The sequence below is a fragment of the Aegilops tauschii genome, chromosome 6 (genome assembly GCF_002575655.3).
Source record: "Aegilops tauschii subsp. strangulata cultivar AL8/78 chromosome 6, Aet v6.0, whole genome shotgun sequence".
Lineage (NCBI taxonomy): Eukaryota > Viridiplantae > Streptophyta > Magnoliopsida > Poales > Poaceae > Aegilops > Aegilops tauschii.
In genome coordinates this window covers 58,765,784-58,786,239 of record NC_053040.3, presented here as the reverse complement: position 1 = coordinate 58,786,239, position 20,456 = coordinate 58,765,784, and the positions used below count along the sequence as shown (strand labels likewise).

Below are 20,456 nucleotides of genomic sequence, written 5' to 3'. Positions count from 1 at the left end.
CCATTCAAAGCCACATCATCATTTTTCAATCCTTTCTGACTTCATTTGTTATTTTTCATGCATTTACTAATTATGTTGAGCTATAAGACCCTAATATTGAAAAGCATTTCAAATGAACTCTGAAAAGGTTGAAAGTTGGCATGGTATCATCATTTCATCCACATAGCATGTGCAACAAAGTTGAGAGGGTTACGGCAAAAACTGGATGCACTTCGTGTACAAAACGGACAATCTCTTTCAAAGTAATAGGATTTCATACGGAAACTCGTCTGTTACAAAGGGATTTCATTTTTTAAACTTATTTGAACTCCTGACTTTTTGTGTGTTCAAAATGCACCATTCAAAGCCACATCATCATTTTTCAATCCTTTCTGACTTTATTTGTTATTTTTCATGCATTTACTAATTATTTTGAGCTATAAGACCCTAAAATTGAAAAGCATTTCAAATGAACTCTGAAAAGGTTGAAAGTTGGCATGGTATCATCATTTCATCCACATAGCATGTGCAACAAAGTTGAGAGGGTTATGGCAAAAACTGGATGCACTTCGTGTACAAAACAGACAATCTATTTCAAAGTATCAGGGCTTCGGACGGAAACTCGTCTGTTATTTTTTAAAACTCGTGTGTTACAAAGGGATTTCATTTTTTCAAACTTATTTGAACTCCTGACTTTTTGTGTGTTCAAAATGCACCATTCAAAGCCACATCATCATTTTTCAATCCTTTCTGACTTCATTTGTTATTTTTAATGCATTTACTAATTATTTTGAGCTATAAGACCCTAAAATTGAAAAGCATTTCAAATGAACTCTGAAAAGGTTGAAAGTTGGCATGGTATGATCATTTCATCCACATAGCATGTGCAAGAAAGTTGAGAGGGTTACGGCAAAAACTGGATGCACTTCGTGTACAAAACGGACAATCTCTTTCAAAGTATCAGGATTTCATACGGAAACTCGTCTGTCACAAAGGGATTTCATTTTCTAAAACTTATTTGAACTCCTGACTCTTTGTGTGTTCAAAATGCACCATTCAAAGCCACATCATCATTTTTCAATCCTTTCTGATTTCATTTGTTATTTTTCATGCATTTACTAATTATTTTGAGCTATAAAACCCTAAAATTGAAAAGCATTTCAAATGAACTCTGAAAAGGTTGAAAGTTGGCATGGTATCATCATTTTATCCACATAGCATGTGCAAGAAAGTTGAGAGGGTTACGGCAAAAACTGGATGCACTTCGTGTACAAAACGGACAATCTCTTTCAAAGTATCAGGATTTCATACGGAAACCCGTCTGTTACAAAGGGATTTCATTTTTTAAAACTTATTTGCACTCCTGACTTTTTGTGTGTTCAAAATGCACCATTCAAAGCCACATCATCATTTTCAATCCTTTCTGACTTCATTTGTTATTTTTCATGCATTTACAAATTATTTTGAGCTATAAAACACTAAAATTGAAAAGCATTTCAAATGAACTCTGAAAAGGTTGAAAGTTGGCATGGTATGATCATTTCATCCACATAGCATGTGCAAGAAAGTTGAGAGGGTTACGTCAAAAACTGGATGCACTTCGTGTACAAAACGGACAATCTCTTTCAAAGTATCAGGATTTCATACGGAAACTCGTCTGTCACAAAGGGATTTCATTTTCTAAAACTTATTTGAACTCCTGACTCTTTGTGTGTTCAAAATGCACCATTCAAAGCCACATCATCATGTTTCAATCCTTTCTGACTTCATTTGTTATTTTACATGCATTTACTAATTATTTTGAGCTATAAAACCCTAAAATTGAAAAGCATTTCAAATGAACTCTGAAAAGGTTGAAAGTTGGCATGGTATCATCATTTCATCCACATAGCATGTGCAAGAAAGTTGAGAGGGTTACGGCAAAAACTGGATGCACTTCGTGTACAAAACGGACAATCTCTTTCAAAGTATCAGGATTTCATACGGAAACTCGTCTGTTACAAAGGGATTTCATTTTTTAAAACTTATTTGAACTCCTGACTTTTTGTGTGTTCAAAATTCACCATTCAAAGCCACATCATCATTTTTCAATCCTTTCTGACTTCATTTGTTATTTTTCATGCATTTACTAATTATGTTGAGCTATAAGACCCTAATATTGAAAAGCATTTCAAAAGAACTCTGAAAAGGTTGAAAGTTAGCATGGTATCATCATTTCATCCACATAGCATGTGCAAGAAAGTTGAGAGGGTTACGGCAAAAACTGGATGCACTTCGTGTACAAAACGGACAATCTCTTTCAAAGTAATAGGATTTCATACGGAAACTCGTCTGTTACAAAGGGATTTCATTTTTTTAAACTTATTTGAACTCCTGACTTTTTGTGTGTTCAAAATGCACCATTCAAAGCCACATCATCATTTTTCAATCCTTTCTGACTTCATTTGTTATTTTTCATGCATTTACTAATTATTTTGAGCTATAAGACCCTAAAATTGAAAAGCATTTCAAATGAACTCTGAAAAGGTTGAAAGTTGGCATGGTATGATCATTTCATCCACATAGCATGTGCAAGAAAGTTGAGAGGGTTACGGCAAAAACTTGATGCACTTCGTGTACAAAACGGACAATCTCTTTCAAAGTATCAGGATTTCATACGGAAACTCGTCTGTTACAAAGGGATTTCATTTTTTAAAACTTATTTGAACTCCTGACTTTTTGTGTGTTGAAAATGCATCATTCAAAGCCACATCATCATTTTTCAATCCTTTCTGACTTCATTTGTTATTTTTCATGCATTTACTAATTATTTTGAGCTATAAAACACTAAAATTGAAAAGCATTTCAAATGAACTCTGAAAAGGTTGAAAGTTGGCATGGTATCATCATTTCATGCACATAGCATGTGCAAGAAAGTTGAGAGGGGTTACGGCAAAAACTGGATGCACTTCGTGTACAAAACGGACAATCTCTTTCAAAGTATCAGGATTTCATACGGAAACTCGTCTGTTACAAAGGGATTTTATTTTTTAAAACTTATTTGAACTCCTGACTTTTTGTGTGTTCAAAATGCACCATTCAAAGCCACATCATCATTTTTCAATCCTTTCTGACTTCATTTGTTATTTTTCATGCATTTACTAATTATTTTGAGCTATGAGACCCTAAAATTGAAAAGCATTTCAAATGAACTCTGAAAAGGTTGAAAGTTGGCATGGTATCATCATTTCATCCACATAGCATGTGCAAGAAAGTTGAGAGGGTTACGGCAAAAACTGGATGCACTTCGTGTACAAAACGGACAATCTCTTTCAAAGTAATAGGATTTCATACGGAAACTCGTCTGTTACAAAAGGATTTCATTTTTTAAAACTTATTTGAACTCCTGACTTTTTGTGTGTTCAAAATGCACCATTCAAAGCCACATCATCATTTTTCAATCCTTTCTGACTTTATTTGTTATTTTTCATGCATTTACTAATTATTTTGAGCTATAAGACCCTAAAATTGAAAAGCATTTTAAATGAACTCTGAAAAGGTTGAAAGTTGGCATGGTATCATCATTTCATCCACATAGCATGTGCAACAAAGTTGAGAGGGTTACGGCAAAAACTGGATGCACTTCGTGTACAAAACGGACAATCTCTTTCAAAGTATCAGGGCTTCGGACGGAAACTCGTCTGTTATTTTTTAAAACTCGTGTGTTACAAAGGGAGTTCATTTTTTAAAACTTATTTGAACTCCTGACTTTTTGTGTGTTCAAAATGCACCATTCAAAGCCACATCATCATTTTTCAATCTTTTCTGACTTCATTTGTTATTTTTCATGCATTTACTAATTATTTTGAGCTATAAGACCCTAAAATTGAAAAGCATTTCAAATGAACTCTGAAAAGGTTGAAAGTTGGCATGGTATCATCATTTCATCCACATAGCATGTGCAAGAAAGTTGAGAGGGTTACGGCAAAAAATGGATGCACTTCGTGTACAAAACGGACAATATCTTTCAAAGTATCAGGATTTCATACGGAAACTCGTCTGTCACAAAGGGATTTCATTTTCTAAAACTTATTTGAACTCCTGACTCTTTGTGTGTTCAAAATGCACCATTCAAAGCCACATCATCATTTTTCAATCCTCTCTGACTTTATTTGTTATTTTTCATGCATTTACTAATTATTTTGAGCTATAAGACCCTAAAATTGAAAAGCATTTCAAATGAACTCTGAAAAGGTTGAAAGTTGGCATGGTATCATCATTTCATCCACATAGCATGTGCAAGAAAGTAGAGAGGGTCCCGACAAAAGGTGGATGCACTTCGTGAACAAAATGGACAATCTCTTTCGAAGTATCAGGATTTCATATGGAAACTCGTCTGTTACAAAGGGATTTCATTTTTTTAAACTTATTTGAACTCCTGACTTTTTGTGTGTTCAAAATGCACCATTCAAAGCCACATCATCATTTTTCAATCCTCTCTGACTTTATTTGTTATTTTTCATGCATTTACTAATTATTTTGAGCTATAAGACCCTAAAATTGAAAAGCATTTCAAATGAACTCTGAAAAGGTTGAAAGTTGGCATGGTATCATCATTTCATCCACATAGCATGTGCAAGAAAGTAGAGAGGGTCCCGACAAAAGGTGGATGCACTTCGTGAACAAAATGGACAATCTCTTTCGAAGTATCAGGGTTTCGGACGAAAACTCATCTGTTACGAAGGGATTTCATTTTTTAAAACTTATTTGTACTCCTGACTTTTTGTGTGTTCAAAATGAACCATTCGAAGTAGAGACTTATTTTGAATGGTGCATATTCAACACACAAAAAGTCTGTAAAGATCGCCAACCCCAACATAAAAAAAATGAGCATAGATGCGCCTATAGAGAAAATTCAACCTAAATTCATAATAAATTTCTATGAATTTCAGAGAAACTCACTATGAATTTAGGTAAAATTCCCTGTATAAGGGCATCTATTTTCATTTTGAGAGGAGCTCAACAAGGCAGAGAGGGACGGGCTTATAAACCGGTGTGAGCGCCCTTCGGTTGGCGAGGTGGGACTAAACTGGACCAACCCTTTAGTCCCGGTTTGTGGCACAAACCGGGACTAATGGTCATGGGCCAGGGGCGAGGCGCATTGGTCTCGGTTCGTGCGTTGAACCGGGACCAAAAGGTCCAGACGAACCGGGACCAGTGCCCCACGTGGCCCGGCCGGCCCCCTGGGCTCACGAACCGGGACTAATGCACCCCATGGGTCCTGGTTCGTGTGGAACCGGGACTAATGGGCTGGCCAGGCCCGAACGAAAGCCCTGTTTTCTACTAGTGATAGGAACATGTATAAGTCATGAAGAAGCAATAGCAACATACTAAACGATCAAGTGCTAAGCTAACGGTATGGGTCAAGTCAATCACATCATTCTCCTAATGATGCGATCCCGTTAATCAAATGACAACTCATATCTATGGTTAGGAAACATAACCATCTTCGATTAACGAGCTAGTCAAGTAGAGGCATACTAGTGACACTCTGTTTGTCTATGTATTCACACATGTATTATGTTTTCGGTTAATACAATTCTAGCATGAATAATAAACATTTATCATGATATAAGGAAATAAATAATAACTTTATTATTGCCTCTAGGGCATATTTCCTTCACCTCATAGCTGTCGTGCACTTCTGGATTGAGGTGAATCCAAGTTTGCCGGTGCAATACTTCTTGCACTTGAAGTAGTTGTCGAACTCCCGGATGGAATTCATAATCCTGAGGAAAAGCTTTCGGCTCATCCGATAACGGCGCCGAAATACTTTGTCACCGTGCAGTGGAGCGTCGGCGAAGTAGTCGGAGTAGAGCATGCAGTTGCCTTTCAGACGATGCCGGTTCTTTGCTTTCAGCCGCCCCGACGCCGAGCCACGTCGCCGCGGCTTTTCATTGCTCGCGAGTAGGCCGGCGAGGGCAGCAAGGACCATGAGATGTTCCTCTTTCTGGACGTCGGCTTCCTCCTCCAGAAGCGCGGCGAGCGCCTCCTCGTCGTCCGAGTCCATCGCCGAGCAGACAAATCGCCGAACACCTGGTGGGCGTGGTGGGCGCACACCCGCCGGTATACCGCCCTGCGCGTCCGGAGCACCGGAAAACTCGCCCGGACGGTGGTGGAGAGGCTGCCGCGGCGAGACCTTCTCTCCTTTCCGGCGGGGAATGGCCTATCTAGCGGTGCAGGGCGGTGGGCGGCGCCGGGATCGGCAGGGTGGTGGCCGAGCGCGCTGGGGTGGAAGGCGAATCTGGACGATTGGCTTTTTCGCCTGACAATGTGGCTCAGGCGTGTTTCCCCTTGCGCCGGAGCCCTCGAGTGCCCCCCAGTGCGCTGGGTTCGGCCTGCGATCGGCGGGCCCAAATACGGGCCGAGCCGGCAAATTTCGGCGTCTTGAAGGCGCGAGTGGGGTTTTTTTTCAGCGCCGGCGCGTAAAAAGGCTCCTGGGTTGATGCTCTAAGCTCTCGAACAAGCAAGATCCTAAATAAAAAAGCTCTCCAACAAGCAAACCACCCCCCTCCATCTGAAATTCCGAATCTCAAAGACAAACAAAACCCTAGCTGACTAAACGAGTGCGAGCCTTTTCCCCCATCCTTCCTCCCTCGTCCTCCTCATCTACCGCCGCGCGCCGCCGCTCCTCCCCCCTCGCCTCGCTGCCCTCACCGAGCTCCATGGCGGCGCCGGAGACCTCCACCTGCGGCGCGGGCCCCGCGCTCCTCTTCCCGTCGTCCTCGTCCTCCTCGTCGTCCGCGCGGGTGGAGGCCGTCGTCGTATTCACCATCTGCGACAGCTTCGTGCGCCGGCCCGACCAGGCGGAGCGCGTCATCGGCACCCTCCTCGGCTCCGTCCTCCCCGACGGCACCGTCCACGTCCGCAACGCCTACGTCGTCCCCCACAGCGAGTCCGCCGACCAGGTACCTCCCCCTCCCCGTACCCCCAGCTCGAAGCTGGGCTAAAATCTCTCAGCGATGCGATTTTTACTGTAGCCTCTGCCGAACTCTAGCCAGAGATCTAGGGTTTGTTAGTTGGGCTTGCGGTTCTGACGTTTATTGGTGATGTGTGCGTGTGTGAACAGGTTGCTCTCGACATTGAGTACCACCACAACATGTACGCGTCGCACCAGAAGGTGAACCCCAAGGAAGTGCTTGTGGGATGGTATGTTTTTGTATTTCTTCATAATGTTCTTCTGTTGCCTTGAAATACCGTCTTATATGCTAGTGCAACATTATGATTGGTTGGTGCATGTTTTACACGGGCTGACATTGGTTCTGTGTCCATGTGCGCATAGACAGTTAGGTCTTGAGTAGATGGAGCTTGTGAGACATATCAAATGACAAAATTGTACAGCTATTCTTAACTTTATGAGTTTGTTTGATAGCACCTGTCACTGTAATTTTGACAACAATGGATGGAAGCGCCTAGTTCTTTTGTCCAATTGATATTGTTCTTGTTGACTTGAATGCCGATTCTATGTTATTGCAAATTTACGATTTTTACAGATTGACTTGAGTTTTTCTTTTGATAACACAAATTGACTTGAGCTTATACATATGATGGCCCATGTATTTGTGTTTGCATAGACACCCGGTTGGATATTTGTCCAGTCATATGAAATGTTATGTTTGGTGGTGTTGTCAATGAATCATGTTCTGTATAGTGCTGTAGGCAGAGTCACTTTAACCAACGATTAATGGTAGCAGCAAAAGCACATCTAGCGAGGTCACTAGGCTTTAATTTTGCAAGAGGAGAGGTTTATATTCATACAAAAGAAAGTAGCTATGGAATCAAACAAATGCTCCACCTTGCTCGCATGCTGATATCATATTATCTGCATGCAGGTTCTCCACTGGCTTTGGTGTTTCAGGGGGTAGTACGCTTATCCACGAATTTTATTCAAGAGAAGTACAGAGCCCTATTCATCTTACTGTTGACACTGGCTTCACCATGGGGGAGGCTTCCATCAAAGCCTATGTCTCATCCAACCTGTCTCTTGGAGATAGGCACCTTGCCGCACAATTTCAGGAAATTCCTCTGGACTTGAAGATGCTTGATGCAGAAAAAGTTGGATGTAAGTTTCATGTTTAGAATGGTTCCATTATGTACTACTCCCTCCGTTCCTAAATATAAGTCTTTGTAGAGATTCCACTATGGACCACATACGGATGTATATAGATGCATTTTAGAGTGTAGATTCACTCATTTTGCTCCGCATGTAGTCGGAGGGAGTATATGCAAATCGACTCTGTTGATCTGGTAGCTAACTTTTCAGAACCTTTTCTCTGTAGTAATAACATAGAATAAATTGTTTAGAATGATGAATAGATTGCATTGAAGTAAATGAGGTATTCTAAGCATCTATGAGCAACAAAGACCTGATGAGAAGTTCAATAACTTGTCTGCCAGTAAATTTGAAAATAGCTTCTGTTTTTGTGTAAAAATAGTGCAGACTGGCAATTTTAGTGGAAGGGTTCTTTGTTCTTGGAAGAATAATTCATTTTTTCATTTGCATTAGTTTGGTATGTTAGTATTTGGATGCTTATTGAAAGTGTTCTATAATTAATATTCTGGCATCTTCAGAAATAATATCTGTTGTACAAGGAAAACACTTTTTTTTACATGTTGTTGCTCTTGCTGTTGACACAGTTGAAATGCTGAAATCTACGATGGTGGAGAAGCTCCCCAACGATTTGGAAGGAATGGAGTCTTCAATGCAAAATCTATATGCTCTTATTGACGAGATCTACAAATATGTTGATGATGTTGTGGTAAGAAATTGTCCTTCCACTTGTCGTTCATGTACTTTGTATCTTGACCGTAGGTTCTTAAGAAAGTTTGTTGAATCATCATTCGTAGGAAGCTCGTGTGGCACCAGACAACAAGATAGGCAGGTTCATTGCTGACACCGTCTCCTCCATGCCAAAGCTGTCTCCAGCATCTTTTGACAGGCTCTTCAATGACAAGATTCAGGTAACTACTTGTTCCTGTGCTGATAAATGGCTATCTTGGTTTCTTCCACGGCTAACCATTGGCCATATTTCCTTACTGTTGCAGGACAATCTTGCGCTGGTATACCTGTCAAGCATCACACGGACTCAGATCGCGGTCGCCGAGAAGCTGAACACCGCCGCCCAAGTCCTGTGATTCATGTGTTGTTTGGGTAGCTGCCAACTCCATGCCGTGACAGCATCTGTGCTTGGTTTTCGTTTGCTTGAATGAGAGATCAGAATATGTTGTCAGAATATGCATTTTTGTACCTGTTATCCAAGTTCTAAAGAAATGAATTCTCCGCACTTGAGATCCTAATGTTTGCACTAATGTGGGCCCATACCTTTCCATTGGATTTAGTATAGTACTTTGTTTCTGGCTGAATATTTGTAATGCCTGATGATTGTCGGAGGAACAGTGAATGCTGGCTTTGTTTTTCTTCGCTCCCTTTTAGTCAGAGAACGTTTTCAACCACTGGCTGAAGCCAATGTTCATCTTTCAATTATTCTCATTCATTTTCCCCTTGAAACAAAAGCGTGTTGTACTGAAGAGTGTATGTCAAATGGCGGCAACGCATAGGCACTTCCTCTGGAAGCTATAGAGATCAAACCCTTGCGACAGAGCATGTTGTAGCTACTGTTGAAGTTTGCTGTGGCTGGCGTACATGAAGATGAGGTTGAAGCTCAGGGCGTCGGACAGGACCTTCAAGGAGAGGCTGAGGATGGCGAAGAAGATAGAGGATGATCCAGCGGTGGAGAGCAATTTGACTGAAACCTTTTTTTTTCAGGCGAATCTGTAATAGTCTGCCCCATAAATTTATGTAGTTAGCCGTGGTCAAGTTTCGAGCACTTGCATTGCTGTTTACAAGTCTCTACTAACATGTAATGCTGATCATCATGAGTCTCCCGCGATCTTCGTTTGTTCTGTTCTTTTTGTCGGGCAGGTGCATCGTCCCGGTGGATTGGATCATGTTCATCTTAGAACCGGAGCTCTACTTGACATAGTTCCAGCCTTCAATGCCCTTTAAATGGTTTGTTAACATGCATTGTGCATGTTCATTTTTTACCATCCTGTGTAGTGATGTAAATGAATACATAATACGACCAAGCCCCCTACTAATTTGACCTAGGCAAGCAGCATGTAAATTTTCAATGTCATGAGTTGGGGATCCGGCTTGCCTGCTCCCTCCCATGCTCTCATCCGTGCTCCCATTTCATCCTATGGCTGTCTTTTTTCCTTTTTCCTTTCTAATCTAATCATCTCCCTCCCTGATTTTAAGGAGGTTAGGCCAGGCCTTATTTTGCTCCAATCAAATCAAGCCACGTACGCGGGAGTACGGATGGGCGCACGCGCGGGGAGCAGGCAAGTCTCGTCCATGAGTTGGCACATAACGGCTAAAAATTACACTTGAATTTTGCAGTTGATGAAGTCTTCAACTCACTTTTCCATTTATAGAGATATCCACAAGAAAAACAAAACAAAACCTTGTTATAGGCTTTAGAGGCTTCTGGACTTCAGCACACAATTGCTCTCAACCACTATATGGTACTACTAGCGAGATAGTAATTATTGCATTCATGGTGATAGCTCCATATATGTAGCCAGATCGAGAGAGTTTGGAATCCAAACCGGATAACCATATGTCATCGATATCTCAACGGGTCGATTAGTGTCACTAGCTATGACTGTGTAGAGGTGGAGCACACTAGTAGTACGTGATACTCCACGCATGAATGTCTGCTACATACAAATCTTCACTGTATATGATCTCTTTGCATTTCATGGGTGTGGCTTGTGAGGCAGCGGGAATTCAAGATGTGCCAGCACACATGACCAAACTTGCCAAATGCAGATTGACGGTGGTTATACCGAGGGATTATGCATATGCGTAATTTTTTTCGTGTTGGACATCTAGATCAGCTGTCGATTGCTCCTTATGGTTCCAACTCTGAGAAGCAGAAGCGGAAAATGAGCTTGCAACACTAGAGACATTAACAAATGCCAGGTGCAGATCTGCCAACACTAAGAAACCAGAGCAATGTTTACCTGCTTATGTTTAGGCTGAATTGAAAAGTGCGAGGAGTATTAAAACTTAAAATTTGAAAGTTTGACAGGGAAACTGATCCACAATACTAACTGAGCTCTTCGTAGATTTACACCATGTTTGGAAGTCATTAATCCTTGCACCAGGTGCTTCGTTGTTAACATGGCCAAGTGCTTTGATGGTTTTATATTAAAAAATAGAGATAAATTGAATTTTGAGGGTATAATGCCGACCAAATGATGTATTTCTGCAGCTTGGCAACTGATACTACCTTTATTTTCAGATTTATTAGAATACATTCTTAGTCTTTTGTCAGACAAAGAATTACTATTTTTAAGCGATGCATGGCATCAAACAAGACCAATGAGAGTAGCTCATCGTTGTGGCCTCCATCCGAAGCTATTTCTTTGATCTCCTCTGGTCCGAGCGAGGATATATCATACCACTACAAAAAATGTATACATGACAATTCACTATTTACTAGTTGTGACTAGCACGTCAGTGGTGTATATCATTGATCAAGGGTTGTTTGCATGTCATTAGTCGCGACAGACAAGCGGTCATGCTCCTAGGTTAACGTTGACGGGTCAGAAGAGCGATCTCCGACGGCGCCGTTCACTTGGAAGTCAAAGGCCCCATTAAGATGTCGCTTCTTCACCTGGCTGGCTCTCAGGAACCGGTGTTGGACCTCGGATAGGCTTGCACGCCGAGGGCTACCACACCAAGCCACTTGCCCTTTCTGCAACCAACAAGACGAGACCATGCAACATCTTCTCATCGGCTGCGTTTTTGCGAGGCAAGTTTGGCAGTGGTGCACCTCTTTGGCTGGAAGGATGGAGTATCTCCCCCTGCCAGACGAGGATCTAGGCGAATGGTGCATGAGACAGGAGGAGACTATGGAGCATCGGAAGTCTAATCGGGCTCTGTGCTTGTTGGTGATGTGGACGTTGTGGAAGCATAGGAATGACATTGTGTTTGAGGAACACACACCATCTCTGTCAGGTGTGCTGCAGAAGATTCAGTCGGAGGGTGCTATCTAGACAAAGGCAGGCCTGATTAACGGCGAGGTCCTAGGGCAAGAGCCAGCTAGGGTAGAGTGGATAGGGCACGAGTAGCTTTGCCTTTTGTGAGTACCGGGTAGGGCGGATGAAATCCGCTTGTAAATAAGCTAAATGTTGTACTGGTGGTTTGGGGCTCCCCACCCCCTCTTCTTCTATAATGAATGATACGCACACTCGTGCGTATTCGAGAAAGAAGCCCATCAGTCAGAGGTGGATGGAGCACGTACATTCAGGTCACACATGGCCGATAGCCAGTGACCATTGACGAGTGGTTGGATTAGACTGAAAGGCTAGGTGGAAGCGTGTGAGTTGTTTTGCACAAAAAAGTTGAAGCCTTGGGTGCTCATATGCCACCGACATTCTCGCAATAGCGATTCAGCAGTGTTGATATTGTGTAGAAAAGTATATTTTTCGTCCCTCAACTCTTGGCAGAGTCTATATTTGGTCCCTCAACTCTGAAACCGGACAACTTGCACCCCGAACTACTAAAACCGGACAAGGTTTGTCCCTGGACACGGTTTTGACCGGTTTTGGTGCTGACTTTTGCCAGTTTTGAGCGTGTTTTGACTCAAATTCGCGTACTTTCTTCAAATCCGTTTATTTTATTCAGGTCTGCATACCATTTTCAAGTTCAAGTGCTTTTTTTTTTCAAATCCGCGTACTTTCTATAAAAGTTCATGAATTTGATAAAGTACACGGATTTGAAAGCAGTACACGAACATGAAAAGAGTACGCGGATTTGAGAAAAATACATGAACTAGAAAAAAGTATGCGAATTTGGAAAATTATGTGAACTTGAAGAAGTACGTGGATTTGAAAATAGTGCGGATTTCAAAAAGGTATGTGAATTTGAAATTTTTACGCAAACGTGAAAAAGTACAGAGATTTGGAAAGATTCACAGATTTGAAAGATATACACATATGTAAGTCAGCACGGGTCAAAACCGGGGTGAGCCAGCACAAAAACCGCTCAAAACCGAGACCAGGGATGAATCTTGTCTGGTTTCAGTAGTTGGGGTGCAAGTTGTCCGGTTTAGAAGATGAGGGACCAAATCTAGACTCCGTCAAAAATTGAGGGACGAAAAGTATACTTTTCTATAGTTAAAATCATGGTCAAAGTATGACCCTAAATACGAGGGGGACTAATAAATCAGGACGGAGGTAGTAGTACATAGTACCGTAATACTATATTTGCCCTAGTTATCTAATAGCCTTTTCTCTAATCTTTCATAGATCTAGGTTATGGGACGATGCATTTGCCTTATATATTTTTCTAAGTGATTTTCCCTAAACTTTGCTTGATATACACTATGGAATGATGTTTCTCAAAACAAAATTGATCACCAGTTGTTGTACAGCTATGGACCTCACGCTATGTTGCTATAATTCTTTTACCACTAAAGCATGCCGGGTGAAGAAATAAAATTGTACAACACTAGTAAGAAGAGACTTGCCAGATAATTTGATGCCCCACGGGATCCTGGAAAAGCTAAGTCCTTCCGAAAATTATTTTTGAAATTTAAGACATGACATATGTTATTCATCAAAAAATATTTAATAGATAACATACACTATCTGAAAGAGAACAATATACTTTTTATCCCTCAACTTTTGACGGAGTCTAAAATGCAAGAAGAGGGAGGATATATTGCGATGCAGTCTTTACTACCTTGAATTTGGGTACGAGAGACCTGTCATCTGGGGAGTTACCGAGTTGGCAAAGCAAGTAGGAGAAGCATGCAAATTGTCACATACGAGAGATGGAATCGACTGCTTTTTCTAGAGAGATACCCGCGACTTTATTCATATTCACAAATATTACACCTATAATGCTTTGTAACGAAAATCCAAGAAACTATGAAATAGCTCCCAGCCTTCGATGCTCTTTAAATGGATTGGTAACATGCATTGTACGTGTTCACTTTTTACCTTTCTGTGCAGTGACATAAAAGGAATACATAATACGACCAAGCCAGCTACTAATTTGACATAGACAAGTAGCATGTAAATTCTCAATGTCATGAGTTGGCACATAACGGCTTAAAATTATACTAATTTTATAGTTGATCAAGTCTTGAACTCACTTTTCCATTTACAGAGATATCCACAAGAAAAAGAAAACAAAACCTTGTATAGGCTCAGAGGCTTGTGGACTTTAAGATGCAACGTTAGGCAAGGACCATCCTATCATGCATCTCAATTACTCTCAACTACTATATGGTACTACTAGTGAGTTAGTAATTATTCATTCATGGTGATAGCTCCATATATGTACCCAGACCGAGAGAGTTTGGAATACAAACCAGATAATCCTATATCATCGATATCTCAATGGGCCGATTAGTGTCACTATCTACGAGTATGTAGTGGTGAAGCAAAGTAGTAATACGCGATACTCGACACATGAATGTCGGCTTCATACAAATCTTCAATATATATGATCTGTTTGCATTTCATGGATGTGGCTTGTGAGGCATCGGGAATTGAAGATGTGCCCACACACAAGATTATACTTGTCTGGTTGCTTTGAAATCGGAGTTGTGGTGGAGCGAGTCTAGGTGGTGAAGATGACAGGCACTCGGTGGTCGTTTGCGAAGGGCATGATCGGTGCTAGTCTTGCATATTTCCCTTGCGAAGCTCGCCATCAAAGTCGGAGTTATCGGTTGTTCGTGTGTGTGGCCATCTCTTGGCATGTGCCGTCGTGGCTCTTGATGAGGTGCTTGCGGTTTGGCTTCGCTAACAGAGTTCTATGGTGAAGTCGGAGTCGCTTGTTCGGAAGTAGCCGGTGATGATGATGACACTTGCGACTCCTCGGCGGATGTCTTTTCTTCTTTGTAGCTCAGAGTCCCATGTAGGTGGCCAGGTTGGCCGGTGGTGCCCATGTTATGTGGGTTGGGTTGTATCGGTTTAGCTCGGTTTTCCGCCAAATAACCGAGCAATTCTCACTCTCTTCTTAATCAATGAAAATGACAATCTTTTGGCTTGTTTCAAGAAAAAGAAAATTTGCAAAAATGCAAAGTGATGGTGGTGATATAGAGGGATCTTGCATATGCGTGATTTTAGTAAATTGCTCCTTTTGGTTCCAACACAGAGAAGCAACACACTGTACATGCTCACAGAAGCGGAAAACGAGCTTGCATAACAAGAGACAAACAAATGCCAGGTGCAGATCTGCCAAAACTAAGAAACAGAGCAATGTCTACCTCCTTAATTGATTAGGCTGAATTAGAAGGTGCCATGAGTGTTAAAATTTGAAATTTTGACAGGGCAACTGTGTTGATTTTGGGTTGAACGGACGTACCCTCTGGGGTAGCCGGTTACGTGTTTATATATACGGGAAGAGCCCCCGTGGTGGCGTATACAAAGAGGATACGTATTGGGGTAGAGTACTACTCTATACCCAATACATATAGTACAATAGCTCTAATACCCCCCCTTAATCTAGACCTGGGAGAGGTTTAGATTACGTTTAAACTCATCTAATTTTTTTACACATAATGTTTTTGTGAAACCATCTGCAATCTGATCCTTGCTTGATATGGACCTGACATCAAGTTGCTTGCGAGCAACCCGTTCGCGAACAAAGCAGAAGTCTATCTCAATGTGTTTTGTACGGGCATGAAAAACTGGATTGGCAGACAGGTAGGTAGCACCAACATTATCACACCATAAGCATGGTTTCACCTGAAGGGAAACACCAAGTTCACGAACTAGTGCTTCAACCCAAATAAGCTCAGCAGTGGCATTTGCAAGAGCTTTATATTCAGCCTCTGTACTTGACCTGGACACAGTAGGCTGTTTTCTGGCACTCCAAGAAACAAGATTGGGCCCAAAAAATATAGCAAATCCACCAGTAGAGCGTCTATCATCCAGATCACCTGCCCAATCTGCATCGGAATAGGCACTGAGAAGGGTGGAGCTGGACCGTTGGAAAGTAAGACCAACCTTACTTGTGCCCTGAATATACCTCAAAATGCGTTTAACAGCAGTCCAATGTGCAGTAGTAGGAGCATGAAGAAACTGACAGACCTTATTAACTGAAAAAGAAAGATCAGGGCGAGTCAGTGTCAGATACTGGAGTCCCCCAACAATGCTTCTATAATGTGTAACATCCTCAGATCCAAGAGGAGATCCATCTGTCAAGCGTAATGTTTCTGTAGTGGAGAGGGGTGTTGGACATGGCGTGCAAGAACGCATACCAACACGAGCCAGTAAGTCTGTAGCATATTTTTCCTGACTTAAAAGCAGCCCATTGGACTGTTTGTGAACCTCAATACCTAGAAAATAATGAAGATCGCCAAGATCCTTGAGAGCAAAATCCGAACTTAAGTGATGAAGGAGAGCTGATATAGCCGAATCAGAGGAGCTTGCAACAATGATGTCATCAACATAAATTAAGAGGAACATAGTGAGTCCTGGCTTATCAAAAAGGAACAATGAAGTATCAGCTTTGGATGGAAGAAAACCCAGTGTGTAACTTGGAACTCAGGCGAGAGTACCAAGCTCGAGGAGCCTGTTTCAGACCATATAATGCTTTATCAAGTCTGCAAATATAATTTGGATTAGCGGAAGACTGAAAACCTGGTGGTTGTTTCATGTAAACCTCCGCTTCCAGAACACCATGTAAAAATGCGTTCTTCACATCTAGCTGCCTTAAACTCCAGCCTCGAGAAACTGATATTGCAAGAACAATCCTGATAGTGGCAGCCTTAACAACAGGACTGAAAGTATCCTCGTAGTCAATACCATATCTCTGTTTGAATCCTTTTGCAACAAGACGTGCTTTGTACCTGTCCACAGTGCCATCAGCATGTTTCTTGATGCGATAAACCCATTTGCAATCAATGATATTTTTAGTGGAACTGGGAGGCACTAAATGCCAGGTTTTGTTAGCAACAAGAGCATCATATTCATCTTGCATAGCATGTTTCCAGTTTGGATCAGTAAGAGCCTCAGAAAGATTCTTGGGTTCTCCTGTAGCTGTTAGAAGGGCATACCTAACAGTACCATTGGTATATAGTTTCGGTTTTCGAATACCTTTTTGCAGCCTAGTTTGAACTCCAACAACAGGAGGTGGTGCAGGAGTGGAAGGCACAAAAGATCCTGAAGAGTCAGCAGAATCCCTATTCACAGAAGATCCAGCCAGATCCGCTGCACCCCATCGCTCCAGATCCGAGGAGATCTCCCTCGCGATCGGTGCTCCAGCGCCCTCGTTGGCCACCCGCTCGGTCGCGCGGGGCGAGGCGTTCAGGCTGGGTCCCGCCCCTGTCGTCTGGTCGGCCACCGTCCCATCTATCGCGCGCGTGGCGCTCGGTGAGCCGCACCGGGCCGTGGTGGCGCGGCTGGAGGGCCCCACGCTGATGGGGCTGTCGGCTGCTGGCGCATGCAACGCGCCGAGATCCTCCTGGGATTGCGCGCCTGACGTACTGACGAGGGGAGTGCTGTTGCTGCAGTGTGCCTGCACGGATCCCAGAGGAGAATCTGAACCAAAATCAGCCTTGGGATTGCTCATATCTCCTGTTACGCATGTTGTCCTGTTCTCCTGCTGTGTAGCGTTATTTGATGTGCTATGTGATGCATTTTCCTCAGAATTTTGACCAGATGCTTGAGCTGAAACAACCGGGGTTTCGTTGACAGCAACCTGAGGAGGATTAACATCAGGAACAAGACGCAAATAATGATCATTAGTATGCACACCCCTATCCATACATGCCGAAGATGAGTTATCTTGTGGAAGAAGAAGAATTTCTTCACGGAGACGTCGACCAGCATTAGGATTAAGAGAAGCAAATGGGAAAACATTCTCATCAAAGACAACATCTCGAGAAACATAAACACGACCAGTGGTCACATCAAGGCATTTAACACCTTTGTGACGAGGACTATATCCAAGAAAAACACACCGTTTGGATCGGAAAGAGAGTTTATGTTTGTTATATGGACGAAGGTTGGGCCAGCAAGCACAACCAAAGATACGGAGAGGCTCATAATTGGGTGTGATTTGGAGAAGTTTTTCACTGGGAGTGTCAAAATTGAGGACTTTGGTAGGAAGCATGTTTATAAGAAAGGTAGCTGTGATGAAGGCATCATCCCAAAACTTGAGAGGCATAGAAGCGTTGGCAAGTAGAGCAAGGCCTACTTCAACAATGTGACGGTGTTTGCGTTCAGCAGAACCGTTTTGTTGATGAGCATGGGGACATGACACATGATGAACAATGCCTATACGTTGAAAGAAACTGTTCAATTTTTCATATTCACCACCCCAGTCGGTTTGCATGGTGAGAATTTTCGACCAAATTGGCACTCAACATACTGTTGAAAATCAAGAAAAACTTGATACACTTCAGAGCGTTTCTTAAGTAAATAAATCCAGGTAAACTTGCTAAAATCATCAATGAAGCTTACATAGTATGCATGTTTGCTTACAGAGAGAGGAGCTGGACCCCATACATCAGAAAATATTTGTTCCAAAGGAACTGTAGACACACTAGTGGATACAGGGTAGGGTAGCTGATGACTCTTGGCCTGTTGGCATGGATCACATATGTAAGGATTTATTTCTGGGGAATATAAAAGTTTATGCTTCCTAAGAATTTTCTGAACAATAAACGAAGATGGATGGCCTAGACGACGATGCCATGTAGAGGATGAAGGCTGGATAGTGGCAAGAGCATGCTTGGAGGAATCCGAAGACACGGGAACGAGTGGATACAAGCCTCCATGACAGGGACCTCTAAACACGGTGCGCTTCGTTGCCTGATCCTTAATCAAGAAGAAAAAAGGGTGAATTTCCAGATAGTAATTGTTGTCTAGACCAAGTTTATGAGCAGAGAGTAAATTCATAGATGCACCAGGAAGATGTAAAATATTGCGAAGTTGGATAGAGCTATCAGGGGTGTGCAAAATAGAATGACCAATATGTGCAATATCCATACCTTGTCCACTAGCAGTATTAACTTGATCATGCCCCTGATATGGTTCATGAACATGGAGCTTGTTGAGCTGACCATTAACATGATTGGTTGCACCTGTGTCTATATACCAGTTTCTATCAACACCATAGGCACCTTTGGTCTCCTTTGGTGGCTTGTCAGTATCATCATCATCACCATAGCGCCACCAGCACTCATCAGCCGGATGACCTTCCTTTTTGCAAATTTGGCAGAAGATACCTTCCTGCCATGGTGTGGCACGACGATCCTTGCGCCCTCCTTTTGGACGACGGTCCTGACGTGGGCGCTGCTGCTGCTGCTGCTGTTGGTGAGGACGTTGAGGGCGCTGTTGCTGCTGTGGAGGAGGCATGTAGGGCTGCATATACGGCACTGGTACAAACTGCTGCGGGTATGGAGCTGGTGGAGGGTACTGATGGGGCATGTAAGGAGCCGACTGGTGGTATGGAGACATGTATGGAGCCGGTGGAGGGTACTGAGGAGCAGGCGCATACTGAGCGACCGGAGGAGCAGGCGCATATGGAGCGACCGGCTGATACTGGTGGGCCGGCTGGTAGGAAGGATGATGAGGGGGCATGTATAGTGCTGATGCTGGCTGTTTCGCCGGACCTCCTGCAGAGTCAAGGTTCGGAACACGAGAAGCAGCATTAATAGAGGACATAAACGACCCGGAAGCTTGACCAGTAACAGAGAGCATAGCATCACGGCTTTCGTAAGACAGCAGCTGAGAGCACATGTCATTGAGAGATGTGGAGGGAACAACTTTGAGAGCAGCAACAAAACCATTATAGGAACTATCAAGTCCATTCATGATATAATCCTTGAGTTCATCATCATCAACAATCTTTCCCGCAGTAGCAAGTTCAGAAGCAAAACCTTTCATCTTGGTGATATATTGTTGGGCTGTCATATCAAGTTTCTTTGTGTTGATGAGTGCACCACGGATGTTGGAAACCCGTGATTTGGACTGAGAAGAAAACAGCTCGTGGATAGCATGCCGAAACCCGTGATTTGGACTGAGAAGAAAACAGCTCGTGGATAGCATGCCAAACTTCAGCCGCATGAACCATACCATAGATATGAGAGAGAATATCTTCAGACAGAGAGTTGACGATGTAGCTTACGACCTGTTGATCCCGCGTGATCCAGACATCATAGGCAGGATTGGGAATCTGGATCTTCTCCTTGTCAGCATCTTCGCCATCGACGAACTCAGGCGGTGGCAGATCAGAACCTTCGAGCAATCGCATGACGCGAGCTCCACGGAGGGTGGGAAGGACTTGAGCTTGCCACGAGAGGAAGTTGTCCCGCGTGAGCTTTGTGGCAGGGGGAGCACCAATGGTCGCCCCAGCAGAGGAAGACGAAGACGCCATGGATGATGTGTCGCGGCAGAGATCGGCTAGG

General features: G+C 42.8%; 2 protein-coding genes across 2 annotated transcripts; one reads left to right on the top strand and one right to left on the bottom strand.

Moving 5' to 3' along the window:
- Window positions 1–6,550: 6,550 nt before the first annotated feature.
- On the top strand, window positions 6,551–9,315 carry LOC109783096 (eukaryotic translation initiation factor 3 subunit F). Its single transcript, XM_020341698.4, has 6 exons — window positions 6,551–6,926; window positions 7,088–7,167; window positions 7,851–8,080; window positions 8,656–8,777; window positions 8,866–8,979; window positions 9,064–9,315. Exons 1-6 carry the CDS (start codon window positions 6,684–6,686, stop codon window positions 9,151–9,153), a joined length of 879 nt encoding a protein of 292 aa, XP_020197287.1. The 5' UTR covers window positions 6,551–6,683; the 3' UTR covers window positions 9,154–9,315.
- A 9,149-nt stretch (window positions 9,316–18,464) lies between these two features.
- On the bottom strand, window positions 18,465–20,199 carry LOC109783100 (uncharacterized). The gene is made up of 2 exons (XM_040393930.3): window positions 19,038–20,199; window positions 18,465–18,864 (listed from the first exon to the last, which is right to left on the bottom strand). Exons 1-2 carry the CDS (start codon window positions 20,125–20,127, stop codon window positions 18,836–18,838), a joined length of 1,119 nt encoding a protein of 372 aa, XP_040249864.1. The 5' UTR covers window positions 20,128–20,199; the 3' UTR covers window positions 18,465–18,835.
- Window positions 20,200–20,456: the final 257 nt, after the last annotated feature.

Bases quoted from the DNA above. Each gene is read 5' to 3' on its own strand.
- LOC109783100 (XM_040393930.3), bottom strand. From the start codon at position 20,127: ATGGTATGGTTCATGCGGCTGAAGTTTGGCATGCTATCCACGAGCTGT. The intron at 18,865-19,037 runs GTATGGATATTG...TTCTTGATTAAG, and splicing joins TAATACTGCTAGTGGACAAG to GATCAGGCAACGAAGCGCAC.
- LOC109783096 (XM_020341698.4), top strand. From the start codon at position 6,684: ATGGCGGCGCCGGAGACCTCCACCTGCGGCGCGGGCCCCGCGCTCCTC. The intron at 6,927-7,087 runs GTACCTCCCCCT...GTGTGTGAACAG, and splicing joins ACAGCGAGTCCGCCGACCAG to GTTGCTCTCGACATTGAGTA. The intron at 8,980-9,063 runs GTAACTACTTGT...TTACTGTTGCAG, and splicing joins TCTTCAATGACAAGATTCAG to GACAATCTTGCGCTGGTATA.